This window comes from Typha angustifolia, chromosome 15, assembly GCF_048772165.1.
Source record: "Typha angustifolia cultivar Huaian chromosome 15, ASM4877216v1, whole genome shotgun sequence".
Taxonomy (NCBI): domain Eukaryota; kingdom Viridiplantae; phylum Streptophyta; class Magnoliopsida; order Poales; family Typhaceae; genus Typha; species Typha angustifolia.
In genome coordinates, this window is record NC_133253.1 from 18,726,535 (window position 1) to 18,752,947 (window position 26,413).

The 26,413-nt window shown below is 40.3% G+C and overlaps 6 protein-coding genes and 1 long non-coding RNA gene across 16 annotated transcripts; 4 read left to right on the forward strand and 3 right to left on the reverse strand.

The window, feature by feature from the left end:
• The first annotated feature begins 132 nt into the window (after nucleotides 1–132).
• LOC140779358 (uncharacterized) lies at nucleotides 133–4,071 on the forward strand. The gene is made up of 2 exons (XM_073124382.1): nucleotides 133–516; nucleotides 2,733–4,071. The coding sequence occupies exons 1-2, from the start codon at nucleotides 280–282 to the stop codon at nucleotides 3,882–3,884; spliced, it is 1,389 nt and encodes a 462-aa protein (XP_072980483.1). The 5' UTR covers nucleotides 133–279; the 3' UTR covers nucleotides 3,885–4,071.
• A 3,238-nt stretch (nucleotides 4,072–7,309) lies between these two features.
• On the reverse strand, nucleotides 7,310–10,112 carry LOC140777592 (uncharacterized). The gene is made up of 3 exons (XM_073121807.1): nucleotides 9,174–10,112; nucleotides 7,926–8,154; nucleotides 7,310–7,837 (listed from the first exon to the last, which is right to left on the reverse strand). Exons 1-3 carry the CDS (start codon nucleotides 9,971–9,973, stop codon nucleotides 7,673–7,675), a joined length of 1,194 nt encoding a protein of 397 aa, XP_072977908.1. The 5' UTR covers nucleotides 9,974–10,112; the 3' UTR covers nucleotides 7,310–7,672.
• Nucleotides 10,113–12,254: 2,142 nt separating this feature from the next.
• LOC140777593 (E3 ubiquitin-protein ligase RZF1-like) lies at nucleotides 12,255–14,621 on the forward strand. Of its 4 annotated transcripts, XR_012107045.1 has the most exons (3): nucleotides 12,257–13,427; nucleotides 13,511–13,609; nucleotides 14,481–14,522. XR_012107045.1 is itself a non-coding variant. In XM_073121808.1 (2 exons), exons 1-2 carry the CDS (start codon nucleotides 12,677–12,679, stop codon nucleotides 14,523–14,525), a joined length of 978 nt encoding a protein of 325 aa, XP_072977909.1. In that variant the 5' UTR covers nucleotides 12,255–12,676; the 3' UTR covers nucleotides 14,526–14,621. The 4 variants fall into 4 exon arrangements, 3 of the variants coding, with proteins under 3 accessions (XP_072977909.1, XP_072977910.1, XP_072977911.1); XM_073121808.1 differs by having other exon boundaries at nucleotides 12,255–13,609; nucleotides 14,481–14,621; XM_073121809.1 differs by lacking the exon at nucleotides 14,481–14,522 and adding an exon at nucleotides 13,755–14,172 and having other exon boundaries at nucleotides 12,255–13,609.
• On the reverse strand, nucleotides 13,445–16,658 carry LOC140777595 (uncharacterized). 5 transcript variants are annotated; one of them, XR_012107049.1, is made up of 4 exons: nucleotides 16,400–16,539; nucleotides 15,414–16,245; nucleotides 14,166–14,276; nucleotides 13,445–13,581 (listed from the first exon to the last, which is right to left on the reverse strand). It is a non-coding gene; the product is annotated as an uncharacterized lncRNA (long non-coding RNA). The 5 variants fall into 5 exon arrangements; XR_012107050.1 differs by having other exon boundaries at nucleotides 13,458–13,596; XR_012107048.1 differs by having other exon boundaries at nucleotides 14,166–16,245; nucleotides 16,517–16,658.
• A 154-nt stretch (nucleotides 16,659–16,812) lies between these two features.
• LOC140777591 (F-box protein At1g10780) lies at nucleotides 16,813–19,746 on the forward strand. 2 transcript variants are annotated; one of them, XM_073121806.1, is made up of 4 exons: nucleotides 16,813–16,948; nucleotides 18,188–18,923; nucleotides 19,015–19,295; nucleotides 19,378–19,746. In XM_073121806.1, exons 2-4 carry the CDS (start codon nucleotides 18,191–18,193, stop codon nucleotides 19,612–19,614), a joined length of 1,251 nt encoding a protein of 416 aa, XP_072977907.1. In that variant the 5' UTR covers nucleotides 16,813–16,948; nucleotides 18,188–18,190; the 3' UTR covers nucleotides 19,615–19,746. The 2 variants fall into 2 exon arrangements, with proteins under 2 accessions (XP_072977907.1, XP_072977906.1); XM_073121805.1 differs by lacking the exon at nucleotides 16,813–16,948 and adding an exon at nucleotides 17,879–18,095.
• Nucleotides 19,747–21,396: 1,650 nt separating this feature from the next.
• LOC140777928 (annexin D8-like) lies at nucleotides 21,397–23,219 on the forward strand. The gene is made up of 5 exons (XM_073122354.1): nucleotides 21,397–21,920; nucleotides 22,002–22,226; nucleotides 22,318–22,536; nucleotides 22,604–22,693; nucleotides 22,806–23,219. The coding sequence occupies exons 1-5, from the start codon at nucleotides 21,714–21,716 to the stop codon at nucleotides 23,004–23,006; spliced, it is 942 nt and encodes a 313-aa protein (XP_072978455.1). The 5' UTR covers nucleotides 21,397–21,713; the 3' UTR covers nucleotides 23,007–23,219.
• Nucleotides 22,560–26,284, reverse strand: LOC140777929 (transmembrane emp24 domain-containing protein p24delta3-like). Of its 2 annotated transcripts, none has more exons than XM_073122357.1 (5): nucleotides 25,956–26,284; nucleotides 24,073–24,282; nucleotides 23,912–23,988; nucleotides 23,225–23,808; nucleotides 22,560–22,945 (listed from the first exon to the last, which is right to left on the reverse strand). In XM_073122357.1, the coding sequence occupies exons 1-4, from the start codon at nucleotides 26,169–26,171 to the stop codon at nucleotides 23,664–23,666; spliced, it is 648 nt and encodes a 215-aa protein (XP_072978458.1). In that variant the 5' UTR covers nucleotides 26,172–26,284; the 3' UTR covers nucleotides 22,560–22,945; nucleotides 23,225–23,663. The 2 variants fall into 2 exon arrangements, with proteins under 2 accessions (XP_072978458.1, XP_072978457.1); XM_073122356.1 differs by having other exon boundaries at nucleotides 22,560–23,066.
• Nucleotides 26,285–26,413: the final 129 nt, after the last annotated feature.

Sequence of the window (26,413 nt, forward strand, 5' to 3'; positions counted from 1 at the left end):
AGAAAGACGAGGGAAAAAAATAATAATTCCGTAGCCATCTCGGATCTCATTCGCTAAAATCCATTAACCCAATACAAGTCGGTCGCGTTGCCAATTCGCACGATCTCACGCTCCTCCTGTCCACACAATTCCACGTGCACCGCATCCGAGGCTTCTCCTGCTTGGTCGGACTTCGGAGAGCTAGAATAACACCGTAGCTAACTGTGCTTCGCGAGCTTCGGCGACGGCGTTTGCCTTTCGCGATTCCCCTGCACACCTTTATAAAAGGCAAGGTGCTCGATGCTATTTTCTTCCCTCCCTTCCATCTCCTCCCGGACCTCCCCCCACCATGAGATGCCGTTGAGCCCCTTCTCCTCTACCTTTCGACGCGCTCTTCTCGCCTCTCTTTCCAAGAGCTCGAGGAACCCTCGATCTAGTACTGCCGCGATGGCCTCGATTTCTACTGTTCCCACCCAAAAGGAGGCCGCCTCTGCCGATCAAGAATCGAAGGAACCGTTGGCTTCTCCTCCCTTGCAGGTAATACGGCGTTTGTGGAAATGCCCAAATCGGTTTCTTTTGTAGGACATTTAGTGATTGATCTGCTTGTTTATAGTTTTAATGAAGAATGGGACATTTGTTTCTTAAAACCTCTTGTGTGTTTTAGGAAAATCAATTAGAGGGGTTTCTTGGAGTTCTATGTTTGCAGGATCGAATCGAAATTACTTGTCTTGAGTATCTTAAAGTACATCATTAGGCCTTCATATTTTTTTTTTCAGTACGCTTTATTGCCTATAATAGTTGTAAATGTTGTGACCGGTATTTTGATTGCCTCTTTTTCTAGCGTGTTCACCTTCGTTCTAGGAATCTTCTGTATAAAGGAGTCATCCGCACACATGAGATGCTAAAAGATGTAGTGTTGTTTGGTTTGACATGTCAATTTCCATTAGTTTTGCTAGATATCATGTTCTCAGCAGATATGCTCTGGTTTGGTTGTGGTACTCAAGTCTGCTGCACTATGAGCTTACAATATGGTTGATGAGTAGTAAGTTGTCCTCTATCTAGGTCTCCAGCATGGGCTTTGCCTATTATATAGGGGTGAAAATGGGTAGGATAATAACCTATCCGACCAGGTTCTGTTGCCCAAAATGTAGGATATGGGATGCAAAATTCCTTTCTAACTCAAATTCGGATACAGATAGAAATTCTAAAATTTCGGATTTATATTCGGAGAGGGATATATGTTTCATTCAGGTACAGTTTCAGGTACAGATTTGGCTATGAATTTGGGTTCGGATTCGGATATATGTTTGTTCGACAAACATATAACTTGAATTCACTAGTATTTAGTAGCTATTCAAACTTTCTAGCTTCCTAACCAGGTTTAGTTATAATTTATTTTGCTTTTTCATCTTCCATAATCCACATTCTACTATTCAATATGTATTATTCAAATGTTCGTTCATTGGTAAATGTATAATAAATAAATTAATTAGCATATTGCATATCCTCAAACTTTCTAGCTCGTACAATTCTCAAATTTCAGATATATTTAAATTCATTTAGTTTTCAAATATATGTGTATCCCCATTTTATTTGTATTTTTATTTGTTTAAGTCTTGTTGGTGTTCAATTTGCATTTGAAATCCATTTAAAATTTAGTATGTATCCGAATCCATTTAATATCCGGTTTGTATCTGTATTCATTTAATATCTGATCATATCCGATTAATATTCTTGCCATTTCATCCAGATAAGGTTTTACATTTTGTTATCCATCTATATATGTAACAGAATCCGTATTTGTAGCAAAAATATGCTTCTGGATGTGAATTAACCAATACATGATCCATATCCAATCTGTTTTCACTCCTAGCATTGCAAAATTGCTACACTCATGTGTCATAGCATTTATTCGTTTGGTGTTTGCACCTTGAGATGAATTTCTGTTGCAGCCTTTTTATTTTTCTTTAGATAAGGTACTCCATAATTTATAGTGGATTTGTGTTGGATTTGGTAAGAAAAGGGAAGCATGGAGTTTGACATGATGATATAAATTGTAGAAGGTAGATTAATCAACTAGATTTCTCTTGCCAAGTGGTGTTCTTTTGTATGTGCCCACTCAGGCTCATGTGCATTAAACAGATAAGATGCTAGGCAATGACCTGCAGATTACTGACAACTAGATATAGCCATAGCTAGGATGGTCCGATATGCAACATACTCGTCTTGTACCTTAAATCTATAGCCTTATAAGTCTTCAACCATTGTATTTGATCAAATCACATTTTACTTGATCACCATCGTTAGTTATTGTTCGCATTGACCTATAAGTCATGAAATTGCCAATTCTCTTATAAATAACTCAGTGCTGGAACATCACATGCATGTTTATCTTCAGGCTGGCATATGTGATTGTATGTGTACGTTTTTTTATATAACTTGTCTCCAATTAGTATGCTGCTTGTTTAGTTGGTACCAATCAGTAAATCAATGATATAGATGTATCAAAAGATATGGGAACCTTAGATGTATTAATTCATCATTCTGATTAGACATTATTGAGTCAGACAATATTTCTGATCTTTTATTTGGTATATATAAGTGTGCCGATTTTCTCCCGTGCTTTATTTTGAATAATTTTAACTGTAAATTTTCATTTTGAAACGTCTTTCTTACAATAGTTTTTAAGTTGCTGTTACTTAGGCATCACATATGGGTAAGCTTGTGGGAGATTGATGTTCCTGTCTTTGTAGGTTGCTAAGCGTTTGGAGAAGTTCAAAACCACTATTTTCACTCAGATGAGCATGCTTGCCATCAAACATGGAGCAATAAACCTTGGCCAGGGATTTCCAAATTTTGACGGTCCTGATTTTGTCAAAGAAGCTGCTATTCAAGCTATAAAAGAAGGGAAGAATCAATATGCAAGAGGCTATGGCGTGCCTGATCTCAATTCTGCCATAGCAGCTAGGTTCAGGAAAGACACTGGTCTAGATGTGGATCCTGAGAGGGAAATTACTGTCACATCTGGGTGTACTGAAGCAATAGCTGCAACCATATTAGGCTTAATAAATCCTGGTGATGAGGTGATAGTATTTGCTCCATTCTATGATTCCTATGAAGCTACTCTATCTATGGCTGGTGCCAAGATAAAGTCCATTACTCTTTGTCCCCCAGATTTCTCTTGCCCAGTTAATGAGATCAAGTCTGCAATCTCAAAAAATACCAGAGCAATAATGATTAATACACCACACAACCCAACTGGAAAAATGTTCACCAGAGAGGAACTTGAACTGATTGCTACTCTTTGCAAGGAAAATGATGTGTTGGTTTTCACAGATGAGGTTTACGACAAGTTAGCATTTGAAGCTACCCATATTTCCATGGCTTCTCTTCCTGGCATGTATGAGAGGACTGTGACTTTGAACTCCCTGGGGAAGACATTCTCCTTAACTGGTTGGAAGATCGGATGGGCTATAGCACCAGCCCATTTAACATGGGGTGTGAGGCAGGCACACTCTTTTCTCACATTCGCCACATCCACTCCAATGCAGTCGGCAGCTGCAACAGCTTTACGGGCACCAGACACCTATTATGAGGAATTAAAAAGGGACTACATGGCAAAAAAAGCTATACTAGTAGATGGACTGAAGGCTGCAGGTTTTATTGTTTACCCATCAAGTGGAACTTATTTTGTAGTGGTAGATCACACTCCTTTTGGGTTTGAAAATGATGTGGCCTTCTGTGAGTACTTGATTCAGGAAGTGGGTGTTGTTGCAATTCCAACTAGCGTTTTTTACCTCAACCCTGAGGAAGGGAAGAATTTGGTAAGGTTCACATTTTGTAAAGATGAAGATACACTGAGAGCTGCAGTTGCGAGGATGAAAGAGAGGCTGAAGAAAAGATGATGGCTAACAATATTACTAAGTTGTTGAAATTTAATTAAATCGGAATGCATTAGTAACTTTCAGTGATTAGTAGTTTAATGTATTATCCTAGGTAAAATGATGTTGGATGCTTGTGGCTTATTGTTGTTGCAGGTTTAATTTGATCAATTTCAAAATAAGAGTATCCGGACTGGGATATGGTTTCCAACTGCTTTCTAAAATTCTAGCACTGTATTTTGGTGTTACCCCAATACTCATTTGAGTCCTGAAATTTGCCGAAATTGCATGATAACATCTGTTTCTTCTAGCTATATTTTGCAGACAAAATCGTATCATTTCGCTTTTTCTAGAGCCAAAACTTATTGTGAGATGACATTGCATGATTACTCACAGTATTATTGCATGATCTTTCTTCTAGCCTAAGATAATCCTGCTGTCTGACGCCTGTCCTTTCTTCGGATTTTTTTTCATTCTGCTATTATATGCTGTCATCCCAGAACTTTCATGCTGCAGGATAAATATCATCATCTCTATTGCAACTGATATTTGATTCATCCCCCTTGCTTGTGCCGTGTCATGAAATTATTAAGCAGTTGGGAAATGATTAAACGAGCTTATGTCATGTGTGTATTTTTAAATTCTAATTTCATCATCGTCCATTTAATCAAAACATCACTAATTTCTTTACTTAAAAAAAACATTAAATGTGATGAATCTTCACTTCTACTGGCAAAATTAAATGTGACCTTACTCGTTCGAAGCTCCGAGAATTCGCACAGTGATCGCAATAACGAGATGTTGGTAGGAAATAGCTCTTAAGGCAATTAAATCGATTCCATCAGCAAATCGCCCTCATAACAGCGCCAAAGATACGACAGACCATCCGATAAGTAGGAAAATTTCCTTGTAACATTACTCATTATCTCACTAAACCCGATATTATGTATACCCCTCAAAAGTCAAATCACACTCATTTTTGAATGTCTAGTTGTCTACCCAAAAGCCATTAAAATTTTGTCCATTTATTAGTAAAAAAAAAGAATAAAGATGCCATTTCTTTCAATTAATCGCTTTTCGCTTTCGTCTTTTCACATGTTAAATGGTTTTCTGGCATAAACGGATGCACATTGATATCGTCATTGTTGGCGACTTCTTTTGGGTAGGAAAAATAAGACTAATCTTAATATATATATTTTTTATATATAAAAAAAAGAAAGACTAATATTTGCCTTTCTCTATGGTTGAATTTTAGTACCAAGATTCTTTAGCACGGAAACGTTTGATTAAAATATGGAATTGCTGAATTATGCAATACGCAAATGAGTACGGATCAGATACAAAACATCAATTCAAATATACTCTATCTTATCGTGTATTTGATCGTGGACTATAAAAAAGAAAAGTAGACCACCAACTTTAAATACTGAGTATCATTGCCCGCTAGGATGTATAGTGTCTCAAGTGGAATTAGTATTTGAAAATACTCGTAATATTATATAACATGAGTCATTTTAACTATTTAAGTATTATCTTATCCGTCAATCTTAAATATTGAGCAATACCACCGCTAATTTAAAAAAAAAAGAATCTTCTATTCAAACTTCTCCACCTAATCTCCACACAAAAAAGAGACGAAAGTAAGAAAAGAGATGAAAGTAGGGTTTGAATTGGATAACTTATATATTCCTCTTATTACTGGAAAATCTCCACGGATTGTATCATGTTCAAATTTTTGTCACACGTTTCATGTCTTCAAAGCTCGTCGTCTGTTGCTTTGATCATCTTTAAGAACTGAGGGGAATTCATCTTTTAATTTCCCCACCTACTAATTTCCCACCTAACCAAACTCAACGTAATCGCCATTAAATTCATAAGACTGAAACCTTAGTCTATGATCTCATGCCATGAGATTAACTACCAATTTTATTTACCCTTAGTGATCATATGTCAAATCTCAATACTATTTCCTTAACTCTTCTATGCACCCAGCCAAATAAGTCATAAAGAGGAAAAGGAATTACATTTTTTCTTTTTTTTTGTTAGATAATGTAAAACCTTAACTTTTACGAAGAACTATCCTCTTATCATAAATTGATAGGATAAGATTTAAACACTGCAACGTAGTCATCGGTGTAATATCCAACCCTCTGATTGAGTAATAGATTGATATTTTCAGCATTGTTAATTAAATTAGTCATTTGTTATAAACTAAAAGTAATAGTTAATCATGACCATGACTTAATGAGTATTAATTTAATTTAAATGAAATAATGATCCAAGCCAACTCTTTTTTCACCTTACAATTCCTAATGATTGTAATAATCGACAAGAGAGGAATGAACTGTTTCCAACTGGTTACTTAAATAATTTTAGGAAAATATAGGACTCCATATAGAAAAAAGAAAACCCACAATATCTTATAGCATCTTGCAAAAATAAGAATTCTGGCAAGAGAAAAAGAAAAAAGAAAGAGAAAATCTGTAGAGCTTTTATCTTTCCCAAGCTTTTGTCAACAACTGTTCCTGATAAGTTTTTCGAGATGCATTTGTAATCCTAGCCCCATGCATATGATTGACAACAGGAAAACCTTGTGGCATTAGATAGCTACAGCAAACTATTTTAATTGAGACGTCACTCATATAGATGCATCTGTCCCTCTACGACTTATTGAAATTTGAAGCCAAGGATGGGCTTCTGGAAGAGATAAAGGAATCGTCTACTCTTTAATGTCTTCCTGCTCAAGCAAGCATTATGTCACCAGCAAACATTCAGATGGAAATGAATTAAACTGAGACGCCATCACTGGGGACCACCATGTCTCTAAATGCTTATCCTAAATAAGTTGTGCAAGAATTCTCGTCGGACTTTCTTCTGCCACAAATAAAATTCAGTATATTTAAGGCCATTAGCCTCAGATAATGATAAGATTAACTAGAAAGGATGCAGCCAGGCATTGGCATAAACTATAAGCAGTGTGTACATGCTAAGTTGAGCAGAGCCATGCCTCAGAAAAGAGCATCTCTAGCTGTGAGAAGATAAAAGATTTGAGATTTAACTCTATGAAAGCCAGAGATGACAAATCACTTCAGTTTTAGCACCTAAAAGAGAGAGAGAGAGAGAGAGAGAGAGAGAGAGAGAGAGCATAGTGGTCATCATATGTGATTGAAAATTTATCTTGGGTTTCTTACTAAGCATAGGATTAGTAGGGATGCAGGCAGGTAGGAGTGGAGTGGTTAAAATCTTTGAAGGGATTCTATGGAGGGAAAGCAAGGAAGAGAAGTTATTGTATTCAAGGGTTGAAATTAAAAGTAGCAAGTGGACCAGATGGTACTAAAGCAAAGAATGGAGGAGTTATGGCAGGGGAAGGGTCAAGATGCAGAAGCTACGACTGGAGGTATGAGTCAAATAACATTTTAGAGTACTAAAATAGCTGAGGGACCAGTAAGTGCTGAAGAAATTTTTTTTACAGTTCCCCATGTGCACAAGGAAAGATGATTACCATCAAGAATCACATCACATGGGATCAAAAAGCATTTGAGAATACAAAGAGCAATCACCATGGAAGTATTTTAGGGAACTCATTTTCAATTGGTACAGTGCATCATCTATGTACAAGTTACAGCCTGTGAGAGAAGGGCCTGGATGTATTCCAGAATACAATCATCTAAAATTCTCAGGGATCTCTCTAGCTGGCCATCTTACTTTCTTTTTTCACTTTGACTTGGGTAGAGATTTGCCTACCCACTTGGGATCTCTGGGATTAGTAGTTATTTCAGTACGTAATGTACAGTTAGAACAGAAGCCCCGTCTTAAACATAGGTGTCACAAAACTTGCCATCTATTCGGTTCTGCACAGCTTTAATTGCAGCAACTCGAGCAGCTGTGGCCGCTCTATTAGCAGCCATGACAACTTTGTTCACCTGCTCATCTATCCGAGGAACAAGAGTAGCGTTCTCTGCAGCCTTTCGAGCAGCCTAGTGCAACCCAAACATATTCAGGGTTTCAGAAACAACATTACAAGAACAAAGTGAGGATTAGTGAAATCAAAATGTATGAGCGTACCTGCACGGCACGCTGAATAGCATGGTCAGATGGGGGTAGAGGGCTCTTTAAAACTCCAGAATCCCACTCCCCCGATCTTGTGTCACCATTACGGAATGTGTACATTCCGAAACCTTGTTTCTTGCCTTCGTGCCATGAACCTTCATAACAGTGACCATTCGCAAAGTTGTAAACACCAAAACCATGAATCTTGTCCCCAAAGTATTCTCCGGAATATTGATCACCATTCCTGCAATCATTTAACTAATTGGTAATTGATAATCTCAATCAAGCAATTATGAATACTAGAGCTGCATCTAATTTGAAATTAGTCTATGCGGTGAATGCTGACTTTTGCCCTAGCAAAGCTTCCAACAGATGTAAAGTACCACCTAATATTTAGTTAACAAAAGAAAATTGGCAACTAAATATCTGGAAATCACAGAGTATGTTATCAAGGGAGCATTAGCAGTGTAATTGAAACTTTGAAGGTCATACTTTCATTCTTGCTCACTAGGGGAACGGAAAATATTTAAAAAGCATGAAAGAAGCTCTTCCATCATTGCCAAAAGAGGGCTCATAAACAAAAGGGTCAATGTTCATGCTTGCCCACAATAAACAAAGATATTTTACCTCTTTGGCTGCTGAAGGAACCTTAATAAATTAAAAGCTAACACTACTGAGATGAAAGCCAACAGAAAAGAAGGTATTAAGAACCACTGAAATAAGACCAGTTCTTATTGTGAACTACTACAAGGAACGGAATTTGGACTTTTGACAGAAAAAAAAGGGCTCTGTAGACACATCTGATTTGATGACTGATTCAAGAAAAAGAAATCAAGTGATTGATCTCTCCTCAATTTAGGTAACTTCAATACACCCAGCTATACCAAAATTCCCTGTCGTCACAAACTCAAATTGGTTTCACTTGTTACATCATTACTTTACAAATAATATAAATGAATGTAAGCTAAAGATCATCCATAAAGGCCCATAAATGTGCATAAAAGCATATTAGCCATTAATGCCCCCAATTTTGAGGATAAAGATGCTAACGTAGCATCTATCAATCAAGCAATTCAAAATGAGCAAGCAATTATTCTACTTCACCAACAAGATAATAGCTTTCCAAAACAACCAAAACCACAAATTTTCCATCTTTGTCTACTCTAATGGTTCGTTCATGTACTCAACTTCCAATAAAAGACTATATCGCAGTTTAATTCCATCAAGAAATGAGAAACAGTAAATAGAAGCAAATGGACTTACCTGAAATGGTAATACCCAAGGCCATGCTTAACGCCGCACTTGAACTCCCCGACATAGGAGCTTCCGTCGGAGCAACTCTGCACCCCAACCCCATGGCTTTGCCCACTGACCCACTCGCCGGCGTAGCTATCCCCACTATAAAACCGATACGCCCCGACCCCATGTCGAAGCCCCTGTCGGTACTGCCCTCGGTACCGGCTTCCTCTTGCCCAGCTCTCGATCCCATACCCATCATACTTCCCGTCGACCCAATCCCCCTCATACTTCCCCTTTGCGAAGAAATTATAGACACCGCTTCCATTAGACCTCCCGCGATGGAATTCGCCTTCGTAGCAATCCCCATTGCTGTAGAACTCCACCCCCTCGCGGACCACCTTTCCATTAGTCTTCTCCTTCTTTTGGTCCCTATCCCCATCTCCGATGAACCATTGCACGGATTCACCTCTGCGGAAGGCTTTCCGGCGGCGAAGCCAGAGAGAGTGGGATTTGCGGGCGGCGAAGGAGGCCAGGACGACGATTACGAAAGCGAGCACGAGGTTACCGAGAAGAGGCGAGTCATCTCGGAGATAGGAGAGGAGGAAGAAGAGGAGAAGTATGAAAGGCAAGGGGAGGAGAAGAGGAAGGAGATGATACGAGTGGCGGTGAGAGATGGGTTGGGGGTGGTGCTCCTTCTTCTCGTCATGGTTGGCTTCATCGACGGCGGAGAGGTTCTGGAAGGAGGATCGGACGGTGGGGGAGCGCAGAAGCGAGGAGGGAGTCCTCGTGAGCTTCCCGCCGTGGCTGCTCTTCTGGGTCTCCATCTCTCCTCGTTCCCCTCCTAGATTTTTTTTTCCTCACCGGATCGCCCGAAGAACTTTTCGAGTTCTTGAGTTGGGTTTCATGGCGAGGGAGAAGGGAAATTTGAGATCGAAACCAGAGTGTGAGCAAGAATGCCAAGAAAGAGATGATGTTCGCAAAGGGAGGTGTTTTATAATTACCATGGAGGTGACCGAATCCCTGTTGGAGAACGGGTTCGTTGGATTCGGATCCGCCGGGCGGGTGTGATATTTGGGTGGGAGCAATAATGTCGGATCCTAGATCCACCTTTTCGCACGTGCCAACCCTTTTTCCTGCGAAGGGACCCGATCATGAACCGCCCTCGTTACTTAGCCTTTCACCCCCACGTTTGGGGCCCTCCAAGGTGGGTCCGGCTGGGTTGGGTTATCTCTTAACTCGATAATTAATTGGACCCTCCGACTCCCAACTCCCAACTCCAGCTCCAATCGGGTTGTGCATAGCTCTCGAGACAATTTACCTCACCATGGCCTACGGATCCGATCTGGGGTTTTACCCGACCCGCTTATAGATCATAATTAGTGATCGTAACCGTACAAGAGAGAAGTGCACGATAATTTTGGACGGCGATAAGTTGTTAGGTCGATAGTTGTACTACAGTTGCCAAGTTAGTGGGGCGGGGCAGATGAGCACATGGTAAGGTAGAGAGAGAAAGCTATGCTTGGATTTAAGTTGATAACTATTCCAAATGGAAGAAGAAGATCACATAATGCGCGTGAGTGAATGCACCTTTGTTTCCAAGATCTTTACTGTCAAATGGGAATATCTGCAGGGCAGTTCAAACAGAGGATTCTGTATAGATTTTTTATTCTTTCAAACTTGCCCTCTAAGAAACTTTGCATTTGGATTTAGATTTTTTTTTTTTTTGACTATTTCCTATTATAGAATAATTTTCTCATGCCACCGAGTTCAGAGTCGGTAGGTGGGAGAATTCTACTTTTGAGATGGAAGACTAACATAAAGTTGAAATTCAAACAAACAATACAATAGGTGAGGGTGTGATAAATGATAATATTAAACAGTGGAATGGTTGCACCGCTGCACCAAGTTTATCTGTGACCATGGCATTAGCAATTATCTTTTGCTTTGGTTCATACATTAGTTGTTTTCTTAAGTTTATGGACAGTTTGACGACTAGTGGTTGGCAGATAAAAGAAAGATGCATCTAACCATGCAACTCATATGTCAGCTTTGTGATTGTCGTCTTGGCTTGGCTTAGTGTATGAGGAAAAGTCCATATCTTTTGATTTCTGGCAGCATGGATATGAATGTATACTTATATCCAAATTGACAAGAATCCAGTCTCTAGGTCAAACAATGTGGCTCGAGTCCAACGTTGCCCACACTCAAATCAATCTTCAAATAGTTAGACATTAATTAGTTTACTCGTTGGGTCATGCTTTTGGACAAAACAAGAGTATACTTGATACAGTGACCCAAATTGGAACTCTTAAATAACGTAATTTACTATGTTTTCATCAAATAAGTAGGAGGCAATTGCTAAATTTTACCCATCAGCTAGGAATACCCACTTTTCTACGTAGTTCCAAGAGGTCCTCTTACTAATTCCGCATCTTCGCCTAAATAATTATTGATTTAATTACAATCCTTTTCTGTCTAAAGAATCCTATGAGAGTGATTGGTAATGCTATCTTACAGAGGCTAGGGAAATCGTTATCTACGTGTTATCATAAAAGTTTGGATAGGAATGTAGGAATTAGGATGATTTAGGGATGAATCTTCACACTAAAAGAGAGAGAGAGAGAGAGAGGCACGAAATCTTGGTTCCTTGAACCAAAAAAGTTTCAGTAGCCACTTGGATTCCTAAGGATAAGAAGAGGTTAGAAATCTCTTCGATCTGTTTCACTTACTACGATTTATATTCTATGATATCAGATTAGAAATAATTAGATAGACAGGGATAGAGTAGACAAAGGAGCACATGTTGGGTGCGTGGTGCGGCATGACCATGCAGCGGATCTTATGCACAGCCACCTATTAAATCATTCATTGGTGCCTTAAGATTAGTGCGAACAACTTGCAGACAGGTAATTGCCAAATGAATGTTGGTTCTATGTGTAGATTATTTCTAGGAGTCTTTGTCCCTATACGACGAGACACCACCAATGGCACCAATGAACAGAACCCGACCTACAAGCGTCCAACTTTGGGTTCAAACATACCAAGACCGTCCCATGCCAAATAGGAATCTGATTGGAGTCACATGTGATGCTAAACCTTAGAAAAGAAAAAAGAAAAAAGGGGTACATAATATAGGTTATGGCGAGTTTCTTTAGGTTTGGAAGAATATATGTATATATATATTGAAATTTTTTACGGCCCAATGCAATATGGGAGATGGGCTACGTTGGCCTGCACAATTGTATCCAACCCAAGCCCAGAGTAATAAAATGTCCGTCGTCTCTTTTATTCCTTGCATATTACCATGCTCATTCATTCTAGCGGCGGCAAGCAAGAAAGTTTGCACCTGAAGGCAATGCAATAGTTTACAGCCCACCGAAGAGAATCGCTTTATGCTTATCAGAAAGCTATCCTTTCCATCCATGTCCTTCCTTCCACATTCATCAACCATATATAAAGCCATGCCCCAACCACCTCCAAACCCAATTAAGAAGCAATAGCACCCAACACCAACGTGACCTTGATCAATGTCGATGAACCAATCCTGGCGCACCTGCCGCCTCTTCTTCTGCTACGAGTGCCGCCGCGCCGTCCGCATCATCTCCTTCCCCTCCTCTTCCGACGTTTTCTGCCCCCGCTGTTTCGGCCGCTTTATCCACGAGGTCGACTTCCCTCCTCGCCCCACCCTCGCCCTGGGGCCCGCCGGTTACCACGTCCATCACCAAGTCCCCTGGCTCGTAACCGGAGGTCCCACGCGTCGCCCTCCCATTCCCATTCCCCCTCCCCCTCCTCCTCCTCCTCCTCCTCCCGCCCAACCTGGGGATTACTTCGCCGGCCCGAACTTAGACAGCCTCATCGAGGAGATCACCCAGAACGACCGCCCGGGTCCACCGCCTGCCCCGGGCTCGGCCATCGATGAGCTACCACGTGTGTCCATCACGGAGGCCCACATGAGGGAGGGGTCCCAGTGCCCGGTGTGCAAGGAGGAGTTCGAGCTGGGGGAGGAGGCGAGGGAGATGCCATGCAAGCACGTGTACCACTCGGATTGCATCGTCCCGTGGCTCAGGATGCACAACTCCTGCCCGGTCTGCCGGTTTAAGCTGCCCGACGGTGGCACGAGAGAGGAGCGTCCAATGCGAGAGGGCGGTCGGGAGCGGCGGCAGCCGGAGAGATGGAACCCCATCTCGGTGCTCTGGCCGTCTGGAGATTCTCGGATCAGGTGGGATTACCGGTACCGGAGCAACGAGGCCGGCGAGGAGTTCTTGGATAGCCCCGGTGGTATACGAAGTTGCTGGTGTTCCATTTTTCTTTTAATTTCTTTTTGGTCTTCGGCAAATGATTTTAACTATGAGATTTTGCAGCCTTTTATGCTTGGTGGCGGTCTCTGTTTCTTTTCTAGCGTATTGAGTGGTGGTCTCATCGTGCATGCTGCCTGCAACCAGACGCACTTCGCAGAAACAGTTAAGTAATTCTTCTTTATGATTTCCCTTCAAAATACTTAGATTACAGAACCATTGGGTTACATCCTAACTAACCGGAAACTTGAAACCAACAAGTAAATAAATTGCTCGAAACAATCTTATTGTCATATTGATAATTTTACAGTGGAGTGGAGTTGTAATATTCTGCTGAAAACGGCTGGCAAATGAAGAACACACAGATACTAGATAAAATAGAATAAGAGATGGATGTTCAGATTGTCAATATACTACCAGATTCAAAATATTAAATATCATGTTAATGGCCTTCTTATTGCTTCCGGCAAGAGTCAATCAAACTTTATCTAGATATGAAAGAACTGCCTTCCAGAGGTTTATACTAATGATAATTGTAATCACGGAAGTGTAGGTTGGATTTTCCATCGAAAGGAAAAGAAAAGGGAAACGAAAAGATTTCAGTATGCAGTTTAAGTGGATAGAGTTAATAAATACATCACTTCCTAGCATCTAAAATAGTCACTTCTCCATCTTAGTCCTGCAAATCGTCTGCTATAGGAAATTATCGAGAAACATTTACCTGAAGAAATACGTAGTCTTTACTTCCACGCAGCTCACGAACTAATATCAGCGATCGAGTAAATATATCTGACCCAATGGATAACCTCGTTCTGTGAAACAATTCAGTTCCCTGTGAAATTATGACTAGTTCAAGGTCAAAGTCACAAATGCAACCCATACTTTCTGCTCCTTTGTCTATGAATTTATATAGAATTTTTCATTAAACTGAATAGCTAATGCTGGATAATCCCTACCATTAGTTACTTCAATTTACACCAGTGCTTTTTCTCTCGAAAAAAGAGAAAAGCTTACACCAGCCTTTTATTTTACGCAGATGTTCTTTAAAAAGGCTAAGCTAAAGGGAACTGAAATGTGGTGAGCAAATCTGGAGATCAAACAGGAAGTGTGATGCAAGAGCAAAGTACTAGATTGACACATGCAACACTAGGCATGCTATTGAAAAAGAGAGCTGAAGTGATATACAGTATAAGACCTTCTCATGTACCCATATATATGTAATAGCAAATCTACTTACCTTAGAAAACATAATGACATGATACATCTTACCTATAAATGCAGTATATTTTAGCCAAACTCTAACTTTAGTAAAAACTTACTGAATTCTTCTAAGAATCAACTGAAAGAAATGGCATAGAATTATTGGTGTACAAAAAGAAATCTTGATAAAGCTACATTAGATTACCACGCTTGGTGGTTACATCTGGACCAAGCTAGGACTACTGTAATTTGGTTGAGAAGTAACAGGGTTCTACAAATATATTCAAGCATCTGAAAGCAACAAATCAGTTAATGATCAATACAAGGCATGTCAAATAAGAGGTTCCTGAATCATTTACATTTCCATTTAGGATTCTTAGATGCATTGGATGTGCCAGATATCAAAATATTGGGGAATCTCGTTTCTCTTGCTCAAACAAGCACGCAATATATGCTTGCATATTTGTTCATTGGTCAAACGGATAAATGATTCAAAATCTGAGCAATAGTCTCAAATTTTGATGCTTCTCTACTCTCTCACTATACACACCTCCAAATATATTTGAAATAGAAAAACTGATGCAAACAGCTAAATGGAAAATAAAAAAACAATACCAACGCTAGCAAATTAAGTCAATTAAGTATCCAGATTGCCGTATAAACGGATGATGTCCATCAAATATTGATAACTTCATGGCGATGAAATTACTTGTAGAAAGAAAATGAAGTTAGAAAAAAAACTCAAAAAGAGGATGAATAGAAACCAAACTTGAAAGTGAGTGAGCAACTTCTTGACACCAAGGGTGAAGAAGACGAAGTGCTGCTTCAGACATGAATCTCAGACAGTTGGAGGAGATGATGATGACAAAAATGAGAAAGTAAACTCGGGCAGACACTCAACATAGAAATAGGAACTAGCTCATTGCAATTTCAAAAGCATAAGCCTAGCTTCAGATTTTTAGACACACATCTCTCAAACTCATACTTGCATTGGAAACTATAGTACTGCGCAACAATATAATGACTAAGGTCCTCTGCATTTTGTACTCGTCCGTCATTCTAACTGTTTACCGAGTCCTGTAGTAACTTTACTGTAGCTGTCGGTGAACAACCTCTTCTTGTGCCTGCTAATTCAAGATAGTAGGACATAAGGTGATCTTAAATAAGCAGAGAAAGGCAAGAACAATGAAAAGATTCCATTCTCGAATACAATTAACCTCTTAGGAGTGTTCCAGCCCTTCGGGGAGAGCTTACTGCTAAGAGAGGGGGTAAAGGACGGCCACTTTACAGCTACTGGCATCCTGTGTCTAGTGTGTACCTCTACATACACTTAATGATGTATGCCTCAGGACCCAGGAAACCCCCCGTTTAGTTAACTTACCAGTAGGAAACTCTTCAATAACCCGAGTCACGAGTTTCACCCATTACACTGTCAACGATCTTTTAATCGAGTATGAGCAGCAAAACACAGGCTAGATGAAGAGGGCTGTGTTTTCTGAATGGTATGCATAAATTATTGCACACTTGTTAGTGATAGAGGATAAGGATTCCCGGCAATCCGACCGAATAAGACTCCATGTAGGATAGTACTGGAGCATGAGCTGTGCAATCAAAAAGATAGTAAGGAGATCAGGGCAAAAGCAATTTGCGTCTGCTTGGAGATGGATATAAAATTGTGTAAAACGAGATGATATAATTTATAAAATATATGAATGCACAATTATGAGGATCTTCCTCTGTTAAATGCTATTTTACCATGGACAAATAGGCAGGGTCCCTCCAGCAATTCTAATAGTTGATTCACCCAAAAGAGTGATAGGGTGGGGAAAGTTTCTCCTGGAACATATGCTTACAATATGACTGGAGAAATACCTTCAAACACCAAGAAGAAGTGGGGAGCCAGAAGAGAGGTGAGAAGAAGACGCAAGCACCGAGGACCAATACGACGACGCACCAAAGGGCGAAGGTTTCTCCCATCCATGTGGAACTCGACGTCGTCTCCACCGCCGCTACCGACTTCCCCGGACTTGAACATAAGCCGGGTTTGGGAGAAGGGAAGATGATGTGGAAAAGGAGGGAGTAGGGACTTGGGAGAGGAGGAGATAGAGAGAGGAGAGTGGGAGGAGAAAGAGAAAAGGAAGGTGGAAAGTCCAAATTCCATCACGTTCCAGTTTCTTTTTCGATGTTTGGAGAAGTGGAAAGTCGGAATTCTTCTGTATGTGACTGACTAACTCTGCCCATTGCGAGCTTCCTTTTCATATCGCGACCCTTGACTCGACGGGTGAGCCACTACCAAATTGCGAGGTAAGAAACCTATGCTTTGTTTTGTTACCAAAGTGAAGCACACAATGTTCTGCAAAATAATTTTACTTTATAATCATATCAGTAAACGTAGGCTAAAATATAGTCTGTTTACAAGCTACTTTATCTAATAATATATCTACATTTTGTGTAATGCACAATTTTGTAAATAGTATGCATTTGATACGTAATACATGCGTACTTGTATCTAGTGTGCACTCTTTTTTATGCATTAGCATACACATTGTTTGCTTGCGCAATATATGGTTGCAACTGAGTTGACATTAATTATCTCTAGCAATATGAATTATGGCCCCAACGTGATTACAATGATAAAATTAACTTGCCAATAATTATCAGGTACCTTTCGATTATCATATCTGTTACAAATAATCACATAAATATTTTTTTTAAAAATGTGAATTTGGGTATATTTGAACCAAGTTAACTAATTCATTGTTTGGTACCACTTTAAATTAACTAATTACGAGAATACACTTGAAATCCCCTTGCTCAAAAGTCTGATCATTCCTGGGTCCTGGCCAGATGCAAGTTGCCCAACCATAAGCTCTCTGTCTACCAATTGGAAACTCAATATTATCCTCAGCCCATGCACTAGCACTCACAATGTTCTCCCAGTTTTAGCCACACCGCTTATTCCTCTCCCGATCCCACTCTCGCAGTCACTGACACAGCACCAGAGGAAGGCGGATTACAAAGTTAAAATAATACCACGTCCACCAGTAATTTCAAAGTTTCAAAGTTCAAACCGGGATCACGAACGGTCGAAATTTTCGAAAAACCCTCAAAAGAGCGGGCCATTCTCTATTTCTCTCCCTCCCTCCTCTATGGGCCCCACCCAATGCGAACCAGGTTCGGTCTTCTATTTAAAATTTGAATTCCCCTCATTGCCCACGTACCAACGCGCCTTCTCTTTTCTCACATCCTACGTACACTAATAACTGTATACCGTAGCTTATCGATTTTCGTATATATATATATATCCAAATCTTAGATTCTATCATCTGCAAAGCTGAGAAAAATAAAAGAGAAGCGCCGTTGCTTTCCTCCCAACGTTTCCAAAGCCCCAAACCAGCTCTGTTCCCTCCCTTGCCGTCGCTATTAGCGCCATCCTTCTCTGTGCTATTTGGTATTATAGAGTCTGGGTTGTTTTATCGTCTGTGTCTATTCGTTCAGGCATTTCATCAAACATATATCGTTCCACTCTTTTTCTTGCAATAGACGATGAACACGGTGCCCGACGGCGTCGTCCAGCACATCCTCTCCCTCCTCAGCAACGCCCGCGATATCGCCTCCTGCACGTGCGTCTCCAAGCGGTGGAAAGACTCGATCCCCTACCTCCCCTCCCTCTACTTTCCCCGCAGCGCCTTCGACGCGATCCCCGCCTCCGTAGCCGATGCCACCATTACCCGCATGGTCATGTCGGCCGTCAGATTAGAGGAGCTCGTCATTTACTGCCCCTTCTCCTCCTCGAGTCTCGCCTCATGGCTCTCACTCCGCAGCCGATCTCTCCGCTTCCTCGAGCTCCGCATGGACACCGCCGCCGATAAGTCCGCCGCTATTCCCAACCGCCTCGATTGTATCGGAGTCGCGAATGGATTGGAGACTCTTAAACTCTGGGGCGTCTCTTTGGTTACCTCCCCCAGTTGGGGCTGCTTCCAGAGACTGCGTACGTTGGAGATCATTGGGGCGACGCTGAGGGACGATGCACTGAAGGATGCGGTACACGCGTGCCCAAACCTGGCCGAATTGGCGTTGCTCGGGTGCGACGGGGTTGGCTCGGTTGTGATCGAGTTGGAGCGGCTGGAGAAGTGCAGGTTGGACTTTTTGGGGCCGGGGAATTGCTCACTGTCCCTGAGCTCGCCGCGGCTTGCGGCTCTCGAGATCCAGGGATTCAGCTGGATCCGGGTCAACGGTAACCACCGGTTACGGAGCCTCTGCATTGCTAAAAACACTGGTGATTGTTCATTTGAGCAATTTAAGATACTTTTATTGGATTTGGGTATCTTAATCTTCGCGATTCTTATAAATTTGAATGCAAATTTCAGGTAGAGTTTATAAGGTAGATTTGGGAAGGCTCGCGGACTTGGAGTATTTGTCGCTCAGAGGTGTTCAGTGGAGCTGGAATGCCATAAGTTCAGTTCTACAATGTGCAAGTGAGGTGAAGCACCTGGTGATGAAGATCGAGTTTTGCGGGGATTTCGACACGCTCCAACCCTTTCCTGAGGTTGACCTCGTCGAATTCTTCAACAACCATTTGAAGCTGCGCAAATTTGAGATCCATGGGGCCATGTTTGCATCACTGTGCCAAAAGAACAGCCTAAAAAATGTGAGTAGTTTGTTAACAGGAAATCTACTTTGTTCCCCGATTGCTGTGATAGAAAATGACTCTGGATTATTTGTCACTGCAGCTGGACTCGAGATTCTCGATCCCTTGCTTGGAAGAGGTTCTGATCACCGTGAGGTCTCCGCTGAATGCCGAGCAAAAACTGAACACTCTCGAATCTTTGGTTCAGTACAGCGCGAAGCTGCGGAAGATGGTCATCAGAATCTCTCAGATGAAAAACTGCCATGACGCCGCTGATGATTTTTTTGAGGAGATTTGCAAGTTCAAGTATCTGAATTTTGATACTGTCCGGATTGAATAAAGCATGTTGCTCAAATTTTTTCCCTAAAAGAATCTTAAATTTCATCCAAGATATCTGGTTGGTATTTACCCGCTATTTATTTAGCTGACTCTAACGATTCTCAATTCGGCTGCTATATATTTTTCTAGACGTTGTTTACTTGTGATGGAATTTTGCATCCGTTCGTTTCTAAGTTGAAGTCTACCATATCAGAGCTACAACCTGTTGGGAAGAATAGATTTTCTGTGATCAGCAAACTGCTGAAGCTGTCCTAACCTTTGCTTCTTGTTATGATCTTCCCCAAAAAAATGATCCTTATGCTCATCTACAGGATAAATTTTCTTAAAGCTAAATCTATTGGTTGGTAACTGTTTCAGTATGGTACATTAGCCAATCTACTTCGTGACAAATGGTTTCATACCGAATCATCACAACGATGCAGAAATGATCTTTTTGGTGATTGCATATGCGGATCGCCAAGTGGCAGACTGGATTTTGTTTTCTTTGATGCATCCTGCTTACGATTTTTTGTTGTTTCTGAAGCATTAGGAATTATTAATAGACTGTGCAATTTTAGTAGTTATGTGTGACGGGTGACACAATCACACACAACGTCATGAGGACGAGAGAATTTCCAGGAAGGTTAATTTTTAGTCTTTTAATTTCATTTATTTTTAGCCTTGTTACGATGCGTGTAACTATCGAATCTGGATCCATACTAGCTTAGCGATCTATTTGTATTAACTGTCCACTCCTTAGTGGCAGGTCTTAGACAAAATTACCGGCCATTTGAAAAAAATAAACCAGAGAAAAGAAAATTAGTAGTAGTTTATAATCTCAGAAAATAGAATTACATAACTTGAATAAACTTACGATATTAATAATTCTGACATTTTAGGATAGGTGAGTGATAGACATCTCTTTTTTTTTTTTTTAATGGTTGAATCCGGCAATTGATATCCTCGAGGAGCTGGCCGATTCAGACTTAGAAGCTTTTCTGGGCACCTTCAATCCTACAGAAGAAGTTACTACAGAGCCCTCTATCGTTGTTCAGTGCTGCTACTTTGCTTAAGCCTCAGAAGAGTAAGAAAAAGAAGACTAGCGGAGATTAGCTGCTTTACTGAGCTAATCTACCGAGGAGTATCCCTCAATTTCGGTAGAGGAGGATCTACCCCCATGATTATTTAATGTGCATCTTATCTTGGAACAAACATTAGGGAAGGCCAAGTTTAGTTATTTAAAATACTTAATTCACATTATTTTAATATTTTTACTTTACTTGAGACTCATATTGACTCGGTTAATACTCTTAATTTTCTTCGCAAAGTAAGCTCCGATTAAGAGGAGCCTTAGTGCTTGGGACGGCTGCCCTGGAGGGATCCTCCTCTGGCTCCGTACCAACTTGAAAGTCTTCGTCATTGATCTTTAGATATCAAATCTCTCTTATTATATAAAGAAAATTATAAATAACACTCAATATTTTGACTATTATAAACTAAGCCTATTCTTTTTATTAATTATAAATTTAATTCTCATTTTATGTGAAGAAAGACGCTGAGTTAAGGTTAAGTTAACAAATACCGACGGATAAAATAAAAAGTAAAATGTTCTTCCGTTTCAAATAATTTTTTTTAATTAATCTTATCTTTTTATATTAACTTTAGAATATATCTGTCTATCAGAATGTAGCGTGTTTCGTTTTTCTTTTTACCTTCCCAAATGTAAAGCTCTATTTATAAATAATAGATAGAGAAAGTATTATTCATAATATAATTAAAATGCAGAGTGTGATTTATAATTAAATTCTCTCTATTATACATAAAGCAAAGACGAGGAGGGATCAGACTCAGATCCTACGAGGAACCCATTTTTACACTAAAGTTTGGCGTGGTTGCTGCTTTCCAGACATTCCAAATTTAGCTCGACGTCCTTTTTCTTCCTCTATCTCTGTCTCTCTCTTCGTAGGATCCAACTTGTTGACCCTGAACAAAGTTAAAGCCTAAAGCCCCTGAAGCCTCTTCCTTGGCCTCCAAGGTATTGATAAATTGATACCTAAGGGACATTTATATAGTCCTACGACTCGCTTCATCCTCCAGACCCAACTCTTAATTGCTCCTCTTATGGATTTCCAGTCCTCTAACCTCGGTTTTGAAAGAGACTGCCAAGAGATCCATGCGACATGGAATCAACTCAACCATCTGGGTCTGGCCCTGGCACGGCGGACTCCGGCCGAGAGGCAGCAAATTAAGGAGACGTATCGAGCCATGTACGGCGAGGACCTCGTCGAACACCTTCACAGGATCCTGATGGCCAACCAAAAGAATGAGGTATATAGAGCAAATCATGCCATGCAAAATTGACTACAGATGCACAATTCATATAACTATTCTTGATCACAATGTTTATAGATGTGCAACATTTTGCATTTGTGGATCCTTGAGCCTTCGGAGCGTGACGCCATAGTGGCAAGGAATGCATTTGAATTTGGCATCACTGATTACAAAGCCCTCGTTGAGATCTACACTCAGAGGAAATCAAACCAGCTCTTCTACACCAAGCAAGCTTATTTAGCCAAGTACAAGAGAAACCTGGAGCAAGATATCATGAATGAACCATTCCATCCTTACCAAAGGGTAGGTTGAAGTAAACCTTCTAAAAGTTGGAATGCTTGAATTTGACATGTGGATTGACAAAAAGTTTGACGCAGTCAATGCATGATTACAGATATTAGTGGCTTTGGCTACCTCCCATAGGTCGCACCATGACGACGTTAGCCGACACATTGCAAAGTGCGACGCCAAGAGGTTGTATGAAGCAGGGAAGGGCAGCATGGGAGCAATAGATGAGTCTGTGATCCTTGAGATTTTCAGTAAGAGGAGCATCCCACAGCTCAGACTGGCATTCTCCAGCTACAAGCATATATATGGGCACGACTATACTAAGGTAAGCAACCACAACGCCAAGAATTTCTCGCTATACAACAAAAGGTTTTCTCATTATTTGTCTACAGACTCTGAAAAAGGAAGGCAATGGAGAATTTGAGGACTCACTAAGAATTGTTGTCAAATGTATTTATAGTCCTGCCAAATATTACTCAAAGGTAGCTCTTCTTCTTCTTCTTCTTCTTCTTCTTCATATAATTAACAGTTAAGTCAATAGCTGATTCCATGTAATTCCCATGGCTCCTCTTCTTTTTCTTGAGTGTGTTTCAGATACTGCACACGAGCATGAAGAGTCCAGCTACTGATAAAAGAGTTCTAACGAGGGCCATCTTGGGGAGCACAGAAGTGGGCATGGATGAGGTGAAGTCAGTCTTTGAGAAAAAGTATGGGAACAAGATAAAGGATGCCATCTGCAACAGTGTCCCAGAAGGTGATTACAGAGACTTCCTTGCCACTTTGATAAACTCGTGATCTCAAAATTAAAGAAGATTTCTTCCAAATTGTATCAGCCAGAATGGGCTGATCAGTTGTCTGCTGGAAAACTATGCATTAAGAGGTACATATAGAGGCTTGATTGGCAAAGTAATACAAGTAAATGTGTAAGAGTACTTTAGTCAGAAGTAATATGAGTAAATGTGTAAGAGTTTCCTAGTCAAAGTAACACGAGTAAATGTGTGAGGAGAACATACCATGAATAACCTTCTTTCGTAATATGATGAATAATCCTTTGGAACCCAATCACACCTGAAATAAGATTACTAGATTTGCAAATAGGTTAACCTAACATAATATTCCATGATAAAATGTATAAAGCAGGTGCTGATGTGTGAAAAACCCTGTAAAATATAACTGACTGAATGCATTATTGTGCCACTAATGCGCAACCTTCACGACGAGCTAAAGTTTATGTGCACTTATGCTTCTCAGAATTTCTCAGAGTTCATGAATAAGCCACCAGAGATATTAAAAAAATGATGACGACCTGGCTACAGTTGGCTGTAGTAACATTCCTTGCTGATGGAACCATTGAAATGCAATATGATGTATTCATTCCATAAATAAGACGTTTTGACATAAATATGAAAAATTCTAAGCCATCTCATTTTTAACATACAATGGCCCAATCATCTAAATAAGTTTCTTCTTTCGAAAGAACCCCTGCAGGTGCCACAACTGCAAAATAGAGACAACGATGCAAACACCGAGGGACATAATACTATACCACGCAACCCTAGCATTGGTCCTCTCACTCACTTCCCTCATCTCTGCTTCCCTGAATTCATAGACCAAACAAATAATGACACATCATGTGTCAATGAGAACTCATCTATAGAAAGGCAAATCATGTGGACAAAAATCCACGATGGAATACTTACCTGGCTTTTAAATACAACAAGTAATTATGGATGACCTCCACAGATTCTTCTAATTTCCTCAGCTCTAGCTCGACTCCCTTGAATTAGTGAAGATCTTTTGAAGTCAGAACTAATTTGTTAGAGGAAATGAATATGCTGATGATGCTAGATAAGATGTTCACCTCAATCTTCTCTTTTTTAGCAACAGAATCCCAGTCTTTTGCAGCAATCCCAATTTTCCAGTCAAGATTAACACTAACTCCTACTGCCTTGTTGGTACTGTCCATCCAGAAACATGCCAGGTAGTTGCCAGATTCTGTTGTTGTGAATGCAAATTGTCCTACTGTGACATTTTCATTGTGATGTAAAGTGTTTCCATAAGGTGATGTAACCTGCAAAAAACAATTGCATCAACCAATATGAGGTTAATATGTGTGCTGAGTGACTTATTAATGTTTATAGTTGCAAGTTAAATTGCCCTAGTGTTAGATATTAAAAGGTCTAGGAGAGAGGATTCAATCTGTTTCACAATGCCCATTAGACCTTTAGATAGTTCAAGGACATCCTAAATGCCAGAACATTTAAGATGCCACCATGGCAGTTTCCATGGATTAACAGAAAACTAACCTTATCTTGATCTTACACATGTAACCTATAGTAAATAATATCAAGGATGCTCCCTAATTGTTATTCCCACCCACCATCCTTCCTCTGCCAATTTATCTTCCTATTCTGCCACCTACATCCACCTTGGATCCCATTAAATCTGAACTCTTATCCCTACTAAAGGTTGAATGCCCCAAAGAGAAGGTTTACTATAGTATTGAAGTTGAGATACCAGACATGCCTGGCCCACACCACTTGAAGTTAGTTTGTACGTTCTAAGTAGAGATTCACTTCCTCAAATTTTTTGCTGGCCTAAGGAGAGAGCTTACCTTCAAAAAGCCTCCTAATGCAGAAAAAAAAAATGTCAACAATAAGAAACATCATTTTCTTATTAAGAAACACAAAGTAGGAAAACAACTAACAAAAATCAAAAGTAAACATAAACAAAAACAAGAACAATGTCAATCCCCCAAGTTATGATCGGTTTGCCTTTTGCCTTATGCTTCATAGTTAAGGACTTAAGGCCCTCCATCAAAAGCTATATCTTTCTCATCTGTATAGATCCTTTTGGAAGGTTGCTCCTCTATCACAATAGCAAAATCTTCAACAGAATAGTTCAAGCCACTAATCAGCTCTACAAATTTCATTATAAATCCTTTGAGTCATTTATATGCAGGCAACATTAATGAAAGAAATGTTATGCATGTGTGGATCCATGATATCTGCATACATGCATTTATATGCGAGGTATTGCTGTTTAAAAATGAGTTAACGAATATTTTGATTTAATAGGAAGTCAAAGTATTTAATCAATTCACATCAGAATAGTGCTAATTTTTGGAACTTACTTCGGGATCAAGAAAGGTAAAGTCATATTCACTTAAGAAGAAGAGCTCAGACTATGTCAACAGCCTGTCTTATAAACCTGACAATGTTTCCCAAGATTCTCTCAAATTTTAGCTGTCTCCCACCTGAGGTTATATTGTTGGAAAACCATCTCAGTGTAGCCAGTATAGGTCGCTTGTAAGATATCAATTGAATGAATAGAAACAAGAAGATTGGCACGTCCCAACAGCAGTTCCACGGTGATCACAACCAACCGCAGTTCCAAACGCACTTCATTCCCATGATCCCATTTCACACCAATATAGATTTCAACTAACTGGCAAAGATCCAAAAGATATAAGACTGATCGGATTCTTTAGTCATTTATACAGTTACCTCCTTAAATTACATCTCCATAGCTTCCTTTCAAAGCTAATAAGGCCGATTCCAATCTTAAAATCGTCTAATCGGACAAGTAGCATCCGCTTATTTCTCACTATAACGCAACACTCCAAAACCGCATCTTTCCCTATTTAGATTCCACTGTCCTCTTACAAAATTTACCAAGTAGAAATCCACATCAACTAATCAAGGATCAATAGTTCATCCAAAAAATTGAGAAGAAAGGAGATACCTTGATGGCAATGGTGGGCTGGCCATGCGTGGGGCCCTCGTACATGACGGCGTAGTCGGCAAGCACGACCACGTTTGGTTGGATCTCCTCCGACACGCACTTAGTCCCCGTAACAGGCATGTTCAACCACACAGCATCTGCGCCCCAGGCGCACAATAGCGCTAGCACCGCCGCTGCTGCAACAGTACTCCGCGAGATCACAGCGCCATGATCCATCTCTCTCCTTCACCCCCTTGTCCGCAAACCAAACCAAACCAAACGAATCGGAGAGACAAGACGACGCTCTTTCTCTCTCTCTCTCTCTCTCTCTCTCCCTCTCTAAGAAGATATGGCCCGCCCTTTAAGTTACTGGGCATAGTTGAGCCCACAATGCTATGTAGACCCCCAGCTTGGTCCTTTTAGTTGGGCCTGGACCAGACTCTGGTCGGAAGTAAGAATATTACCATCTCGTCCTGGGA

Excerpts from the sequence above, each read along its gene's own strand:
- LOC140777592 (XM_073121807.1), bottom strand. The coding sequence starts at position 9,973 with ATGGAGACCCAGAAGAGCAGCCACGGCGGGAAGCTCACGAGGACTCCC. Across the intron at positions 8,155-9,173 it reads CTTGGGTATTACCATTTCAG|GAATGGTGATCAATATTCCG; the intron begins GTAAGTCCATTT and ends AAATGATTGCAG. Across the intron at positions 7,838-7,925 it reads CTATTCAGCGTGCCGTGCAG|GCTGCTCGAAAGGCTGCAGA; the intron begins GTACGCTCATAC and ends GGGTTGCACTAG.
- LOC140777928 (XM_073122354.1), top strand. The coding sequence starts at position 21,714 with ATGGATTTCCAGTCCTCTAACCTCGGTTTTGAAAGAGACTGCCAAGAG. Across the intron at positions 21,921-22,001 it reads TGGCCAACCAAAAGAATGAG|ATGTGCAACATTTTGCATTT; the intron begins GTATATAGAGCA and ends CAATGTTTATAG. Across the intron at positions 22,227-22,317 it reads CATTCCATCCTTACCAAAGG|ATATTAGTGGCTTTGGCTAC; the intron begins GTAGGTTGAAGT and ends GCATGATTACAG.
- LOC140779358 (XM_073124382.1), top strand. The coding sequence starts at position 280 with ATGCTATTTTCTTCCCTCCCTTCCATCTCCTCCCGGACCTCCCCCCAC. Across the intron at positions 517-2,732 it reads TGGCTTCTCCTCCCTTGCAG|GTTGCTAAGCGTTTGGAGAA; the intron begins GTAATACGGCGT and ends CTGTCTTTGTAG.
- LOC140777593 (XM_073121808.1), top strand. The coding sequence starts at position 12,677 with ATGTCGATGAACCAATCCTGGCGCACCTGCCGCCTCTTCTTCTGCTAC. Across the intron at positions 13,610-14,480 it reads AGACGCACTTCGCAGAAACA|ATGTTCTTTAAAAAGGCTAA; the intron begins GTTAAGTAATTC and ends TATTTTACGCAG.
- LOC140777929 (XM_073122357.1), bottom strand. The coding sequence starts at position 26,171 with ATGGATCATGGCGCTGTGATCTCGCGGAGTACTGTTGCAGCAGCGGCG. Across the intron at positions 24,283-25,955 it reads AGCCCACCATTGCCATCAAG|GTTACATCACCTTATGGAAA; the intron begins GTATCTCCTTTC and ends TGTTTTTTGCAG. Across the intron at positions 23,989-24,072 it reads CTAAAAAAGAGAAGATTGAG|GGAGTCGAGCTAGAGCTGAG; the intron begins GTGAACATCTTA and ends CACTAATTCAAG.
- LOC140777591 (XM_073121806.1), top strand. The coding sequence starts at position 18,191 with ATGAACACGGTGCCCGACGGCGTCGTCCAGCACATCCTCTCCCTCCTC. Across the intron at positions 18,924-19,014 it reads CTGCATTGCTAAAAACACTG|GTAGAGTTTATAAGGTAGAT; the intron begins GTGATTGTTCAT and ends TGCAAATTTCAG. Across the intron at positions 19,296-19,377 it reads AAAAGAACAGCCTAAAAAAT|CTGGACTCGAGATTCTCGAT; the intron begins GTGAGTAGTTTG and ends TTGTCACTGCAG.